The 7,903-nt window shown below is 37.0% G+C and overlaps 1 protein-coding gene across 1 annotated transcript in view; it reads left to right on the top strand.

Annotated features, from left to right (window-relative positions):
• The window catches only part of LOC110450022 (enoyl-CoA delta isomerase 1, peroxisomal-like), a gene marked incomplete at its 3' end in the record, with an annotated part of 16,162 nt that extends 12,100 nt beyond the window's left edge, over positions 1-4,062 (top strand). Inside the window, exon 2 of the mRNA XM_021497227.1 lies at positions 3,884-4,062. Coding sequence (XP_021352902.1) covers positions 3,884-4,062 — 179 coding nt within the window. The remainder of the gene's footprint in view (positions 1-3,883) is intronic.
• Positions 4,063-7,903: the final 3,841 nt, after the last annotated feature.

The raw sequence follows: 7,903 nt of genomic DNA, 5'->3' as shown, positions 1-7,903 counted from the left end.
GCATCTTTGGGAAAGCCAAAGTAATTAATACCCTGTCCTGTTTTCTTACTGGAGTTGGTACAACCGACCACACAACAGTGTTTGCCACCCATTGTTTTACCCCTGGAGCAAACCGGAAGTTGCTTCCTATACCACCCGGTGGGGGCGCTGCGAACATCGGGAAGCTCCTTGGTTGATTATAGAGTGTGACGTCATGGAGTCGGCGGTCCCGTTAATTTAGGTCTATGCTCTAACCGGAAATCAGACGCTGGATTATAATACAATTTTAATTAGAATAGAGTACGGACAAGAATGTCCGGAAGTTTATTTTTAATATCAGAATGTGAATCTTTACTTATTTGTTAATATATAATGTAAGACGAATACTGACACTTGATAGAATATTTTGAACAGTATATACATTATTTAAAGGCGATTCTAGACGCTCATGTACATTGTATGTATATTTATATATATGTTTATGTCATAAAATTTTGAAAATATAATAAAAAAATAAAATAAAATAAAAATCATATTTTTAAGTATTTCCCCCTAACAATTGACAATGCATTCCTGTAAATTAAATACATGAAATTGTAATAGTCATGTATCATTAGAGGCATACATTCATAGAAATATTGATGTAGTAGCTGACTGCTATAATCCGAGGGTAAAAATGTATAGAAGAACATGAACATTTTATGGAAAGTAATTTTGTTATATATAACTATAAATATTTTAGCAGACCTAGAGACAAAATACTGATATCTGAGCTATTAATGCATGATTATACTTAACCCTCTCACCCCTATGTTACTTTAGTAGACTCTACCATGCATTTATATGGATGATTCCATTATGGTCTACATTGGTGAAAGGGTTAAGATAGCTTACCCTTTGCAACATGCCAAACATCAAACCAATGGTTTACATCTGGATGTTCACATTTCATCAATTTCTTCACTTGACAATGTCTATCGGTTACCAAATCTGAAACAGGGATGCCCTCATCCTTCAAGAATTGGAAGCAGCGCTTCAGTCCTTCATGTTCCATAGCATTGGAGTTTTTCACATCATTTGACTGAAATAGTTTAATTAACATGGGGATAAAATATGGAAAAAAGCAGAATATTTCTTTTTAACATAAATAGATTATAATGTACAATAATTGAATTATTATGCAAATTTAAGGCAGCTTTGCAAGTGATTTGTATGTGATGAAAAACATTTTAAATAAATTGAAAGATGGAAATTATTATACTACATGTACATATATACAGTCTATATAACAAATTAGCACAGTTCAATCACATTAGGACTACTATATATTATCAATGTAAGTGACAAAGCACCAAAATATTGTTTATCACCATTTTTGTCTTGACCACATCAAAAGGTTAGTATTCAATTACCTGAACAAGCTGAATATCAACCACTTTGGCAGTTTCCACATCCATAAGTGTGTAGCTTCCTTTTTTTGCAGTGTGTCCCGGGGAACTGCATCTGGCATCACCACCTAGTTTCGATGACCTACCACTATTCCTTTTATCATTCAGATACACAGACTGTTGGAATTGCCAGCATGATAATGTGGTAGGTACGATGTAGGCCCTTTGGAGTTTATCATATGCTGTTAGACTTAGACCTAAAATACCTGAATGGCTCATGAAATTAAATGTTTTCACAGGGCTGTTCCCACTACAAAATATTCCACAAGCTATCACCAAGTTTCCCCAGGGCATTGAATTTGAAAATGGCTGGCTCCTCCATTTTCGGAGAAATCCACAGGCACAACTACTTGTTAAATAAACACAAGTTCCAACTGTTGTCTTGATGTGTTTCAAGTTTCTCCTCCTGCAGACAGGACATATATCAAGAACTTCAAACAAAGATTGTTCAAATACAACATACTTGTGTGCCTTGTCTGGGTCAGTTTCGTTACTGTCGAACTTATAAAAGGGTGCGACATCTCTAAATCTGAATAGTCATCTCGGTGATGGACTCCATTCAGAATCATGGCCCTGGTCTGGTGGAGAAATATCCATGTCACTTTCATCATCAGATTCACTTCCTGTATGTTTCTTCTGGGTTTGGTTGTATCTGTGACATTGTACAGATGCAGACATAGTCTGGCATGTGGCCTGTACCCCACAAGACATCACTGTAGGCTTCATTTCTGAAATCCTTGTCTGTAAACTAACATGGCGACGTTTCTGTACTGTCTAAACATTGTAATTTATTTTGATTTACATTATTATTACAACAGACATTTTCATTTCAGTAGTCTCGAGATCCAATGTATATGTACACCTGTAAGTTTTAATTGGCATTGGGCTATTTTTTAAATTTCATCCTCAACTTCAGTGAAACTATTTATAGAAAATGAACTACAGATACACAAATAACACTTCTCTATATAAAATATATAGAAAACCAAGAAAGACAATATACTTGTACTTCTCTAAAATTGCATAACAGTATTCTGTTATAGTTAACTGCATAATGAATCTACATGTATTAGCAAATATTTAGAAACATACATATGATCGAGTAATTATAAGGCCTTCATAGAAATATTTATGCTGAATATGTACTCAGAAAATATTGAAATTTATTCATATACTTACTGTTAGGTTGTAAGATGTTTGACAGCCAACATTGTATGTCTCTAGAGGATCATTTGGTCGAACACATTTGTCTGCTGTTTTGGTCAGATCCAATGCTGATGTCTGGGTTTCCATATGCACTTGGTTAGGATGGTACTGTGCATGTGTACTTGGAGTATACGTATTTGTCTGGCTATTGTGACTTGTTATGTCTGGTAGTAACTACAAACGAAAATAATAATAAAATAAACAAATGGAACGTAATTTCCACCAGAAAATATCACCAACTTTAATACGAGACATGTAATCATGTATCCTATATAATATACATGCGAACTCATTACAATGTAAAATAACAATTAAAAAAAAAGGAGGGAACTTAAAACGAAGGTTCTACTTCATAAGCATGTAAATGCACAGGCATCTTTTTGCAATATCATTTAAACAATACAATTATAAATACAATCGATGCAATATCATTTATTTTTTACCTCGAGACATCGTCTTGTCCGATTTTTGTTTGTGGTTGATAAATGGGCGTTGACGAGATAACTGTCTACTGACCGGCCTGGAGTGTTTTTCCGAATGTTGGCTACTGAAAAATGTTGGCTACTGAAAAAAAAATTAAAAAATTGTTGAAATCGCTCCTGGTTTTAATGATTTTCGCCCTGGTGTGTCTGGAATGGTCCTTTGAAGAAAAATTGCCTCTCTTCAGTTTCATTACCCATATTTAACGCAGTTTTCTATCTCGCGAAAAAGCAAATAGACTTTTCTGTCCGCGATTACTGCTCTTATTACAGTTGATGGCCGTACATTGTGCCATTTTGACGTTTGTTTGTTTACATCCTCTGACAAAAGGCGCAGAATCTATGCCACGAAATTAGCGCTTGTCGCATATGACGTCACAGTCAAGGGAGATAAATTGGTCAATACTTCGCGATTTATGAGATCGACTTGAAAACAGCATTTTTGAAAAAGGCAATAAACTTACCTAACCATCAAAACATGTGCAAAATGCACATATTTCATTTTTAGTAATAATTTTATGACACTCTGGCACAATCGGCAATTATTTTTTGGTTTTGGATTTCGTTTACCTTTAAGAGAGATTATTGAAATCACAAATATTTGTAAACAAATAGATTTTCAAAATCCGGAGCAGCAGTGAAGGATATCAAATAATTATATATTGAATTCACAGATGGAAATTACGTGTACGTTGATGTGATTTACTTTGTCAGAAAGAGAAATGGACGAAATTATTAAACTGTAACATAATTATTACTTTGCTAAACCAGAAATACAGATTGCAAGGCGCTAATAACAACAGGAGAGGGCAAGTTCTACAGCAACGGGTTCGACCTGGACTGGATGATGTCTCAGGACAGCGAAACGGTTGTCAGGTTCGACAAGGCAATCGAGAATACCATGTGGAGGGTATTGCATTTCCCCCTTCCGACTGTAGCAGCAATAAACGGTAAATTTACATTAATTGACATAACACCCTTCCCACTATAGGGGTTAAACAAAAAAATGATATTTTATATTATATTAACTCATTCGCTCCTGAAATTTCATAATAAACTATTCTAACCATTGAATTGGAAGAGTTCAAATGTGTCATTAGGTTAATCCGTTAAAAGACAATATGACATCAAACTTTATAAACTGTAGAAATCATATTTGACCAAATCCCATCCCAACATTTCTTCGCCATAAGGTTATAAGGATTATACATCAAGCATTCCCTCTTCGCCAGAAGGTTATAAGGATTAGACATCAAGCATCCCCTCGTCGCCATAAGGTTATAAGGATTATACATCAAGCATCCCCTTTTCACTAGAAGGTTATAAGGATAAGACATCAAGCATCCCCTTTTCACCAGAAGGTTATAAGGATTAGACATCAAGCATCCCCTTTTCACCAGAAGGTTATAAGGATTAGACATCAAGCATCCTCTTTTCACCAGAAGGTTATAAGGATTAAACATCAAGCATCCCCTTTTCACCAGAAGGTTATAAGGATTAGACATCAAGCATCCCCTCTTCGCCAGAAGGCTATAAGGATTAGACATCAAGCATCCCCCCTTCGCCAGAAGGTTATAAGGATTAGACATCAAGCATCCCCTTTTCACCAGAAGGCTATAAGGATTAGAAATCAAGCATCCCCCTCTTCGCCAGAAGGTTATAAGGATTAGACATCAAGCATCCCCTTTTCACCAGAAGGTTATAAGGATTAGAAATCAAGCATCCCCTCTTCAACATAAGATTATAAGGACAAGACATCAAGCATCCCCTCTTCGCCATCAGGTTATAAGGATTAGACATCAAACATCCCCTCTTCACCAGAAGGTTATAAGGATTAGACATCAAGCATCCCCTCTTCGCCATAAGGTTATAAGGATTAGACATCAAGCATCCCCCTTTTCGCCAGATGGTTATAAGGATTAGACATCAAGCTTCCCCTCTTCACCATAAGGTTAAAAGGATTAGAAATCAAACATCCCCTTTTCACCAGAAGGATATAAAGATTACACATCAAGCATCCCCTCTTTATCATAAGGTTATAAGTATTAGACATCAAGCATCCCCTTTCCACCAGAAGGTTATAAGGATTAGAAATCAAGCATCCCCCTCTTCGCCAGAAGGTTATAAGGGTTAGACATCAAGCTTCCCCTCTTCACCATAGGGTTAAAAGGATTAGAAATCAAACATCCCCTTTTCACCAGAAGGTTAAAAGGATTAGACATCAAGCATCCCCTTTTCACCAGAAGGTTATAAAGATTAGACATCAAGCATCCCCTCTTCCCCATAAGGTTATAAGGATTAGACATCAAGCATCCCCTTTCCACCAGTAGGTTATAAGGATTAGACATCAAGCATCTCTTTTTCACCGGAAGGTTATCAGGATAAGACATCAAGTATCCCATTTTCACCAGAAGGTTAAAAGGATTAGAAATCAAACATCCCCTTTTCACCAGAGGGTTATAGGGATTAAACATCAAACATCCCCTCCTCGCCAGAAGGTTATAACGATTAGACATCAAGCATCCCCTTTTCACCAGAAGGTAATAAGGATTAGACATCAAGCATCTCCTCCTCGCTATAAGGTTATAAGGATTAAACATCAAGCATCCCCTTTTCACCAGAAGGTTAAAAGGATTAGACATCAAGCATCCCCTTTTCACTAGAAGTTTATAAGGATTAGACATCAAGTATCCCCTCTTCACCAGAAGGTTATAAGGATTAGACATCAAACATCTCTTTTTCACCATAAGGTTATAAGGATTAGACATCAATCATCCCCTTCTCACCAGAAGGTTATAAGGATTAGACATCAAGTATCCCCTCTTCACCATAAGGTTATAAAAAATAAGACATCAATCATCCCCTCTTCACCAGAAGGTTATAAGGATTAGACATCAAGTTTCCCCTCTTCAGCATAAGGTTAAAAGGATTAGAAATCAAACATCCCCTTTTCACCAGAAGGTTATGGGGATTAAACATGAAACATATTCTCCTCGCCAGAAGGTTATAACGATTAGACATCAAGCATCCCCTTTTCACCAGAAGGTTTTTAGGATTAGACATCAAGTATCCCCCTTCATCAGAAGGTTATAAGGATTAGAGATCAAGCATCCCCTTTTCACCAGAAGGATATACGGATTAGACATCAAACATCCCATTTTCACCATAAGTTTATAAGGATTAGACATCAAGTATCCCCCTTCATCAGAAGGTTATAAGGATTAGAGATCAAGCATCCCCTTTTCACCAGAAGGTAATAAGGATTAGACATCAAGCATCCCCTCATCACCAGAAAGTTATAAGGATTAGACATCAAGCTTCCCCTCTTCACCATAAGGTTAAAAGGATTAGAAAGCAAACATCCCCTTTTCACCAGAGAGTTATAGAGTTTAAACATCAAACATACCCTCTTCGCCAGAAGGTTATAAGGATTAGACATCAAACATCTCTTTTTCACCATAAGGTTATAAGGATTAGTCATCAAGCATCCCCTTTTCACCAGAAGGTTTTTAGGATTAGACATCAAGTATCCCCTCTTCACCGGAAGGTTATAAGGAAAAGACATCGAGAATCCCCTTTTCACCAGAAGGTTATACGGATTAGACATCAAACATCCCATTTTCACCATAAGTTTATAAGGATTAGACATCAAGCATCCCCTTTTCACCAGAAGGTTTTTAGGATTAGACATCAAGTATCCCCCTTCATCAGAAGGTTATAAGGATTAGAGATCAAGCATCCCCTTTTCACCAGAAGGTAATAAGGATTAGACATCAAGCATCTCCTCCTCGCTATAAGGTTATAAGGATTAAACATCAAGCATCCACTTTTCACCAGAAGGTTAAAAGGATTAGACATCAAGCATCCCCCCTTCGCCAGAAGGTTATAAGGATTAAACATCAAGCATCCACTTTTCACCAGAAGGTTAAAAGGATTAGACATCAAGCATCCCCTCCTCGCTATAAGGTTATAAGGATTAAACATCAAGCATCCACTTTTCACCAGAAGGTTAAAAGGATTAGACATCAAGCATCCCCTCCTCGCTATAAGGTTATAAGGATTAAACATCAAGCATCCACTTTTCACCAGAAGGTTAAAAGGATTAGACATCAAGCATCCCCTCTTCACAATAAGGTTATAAGGATGAGACATCAAACATCCCGTTTTCACCAGAAGGTTATCAGGATAAGACATCGAGTATCCCATTTTCACCAGAGGGTTATAAGGATTAGACATCAAGTTTCCCCTCTTCAGCATAAGGTTAAAAGGATTAGAAATCAAACATCCCCTTTTCACCAGAAGGTTATCAGGATTAGACATCAAACATCCCCTTTTCACCAGAAGTTTATAAGGATTAGACATCAAGTATCTTCTCTTCACCAGAAGGTTATAAGGATTCGACATCAAGTATCCCCTCTTCACCGGAAGGTTATAAGGAAAAGACATCGAGAATCCCCTTTTCACCAGAAGGTTATCAAGCATCCTCTTTTCACCAGAAGGTTATAAGGATTCGACATCAAGTATCCCCTCTTCACCGGAAGGTTATAAGGAAAAGACATCGAGAATCCCCTTTTCACCAGAAGGTTAAAAGGATTAGACATCAAGCATCCCCTCCTCGCTATAAGGTTATAAGGATTAAACATCAAGCATCCACTTTTCACCAGAAGGTTAAAAGGATTAGACATCAAGCATCCCCTCCTCACAAGAAAGTTATAAGGATTAGACATCAAGCATCCCCTCCTCACCAAAAGGTTATAAGGATTAGACATCAAGTTTCCCCTCTTCAGCATA

Source organism: Mizuhopecten yessoensis, unplaced genomic scaffold, assembly GCF_002113885.1.
Source record: "Mizuhopecten yessoensis strain PY_sf001 unplaced genomic scaffold, ASM211388v2 scaffold4927, whole genome shotgun sequence".
Classification (NCBI taxonomy): domain Eukaryota; kingdom Metazoa; phylum Mollusca; class Bivalvia; order Pectinida; family Pectinidae; genus Mizuhopecten; species Mizuhopecten yessoensis.
This window is presented reverse-complemented; position numbering and strand designations above follow the sequence as displayed.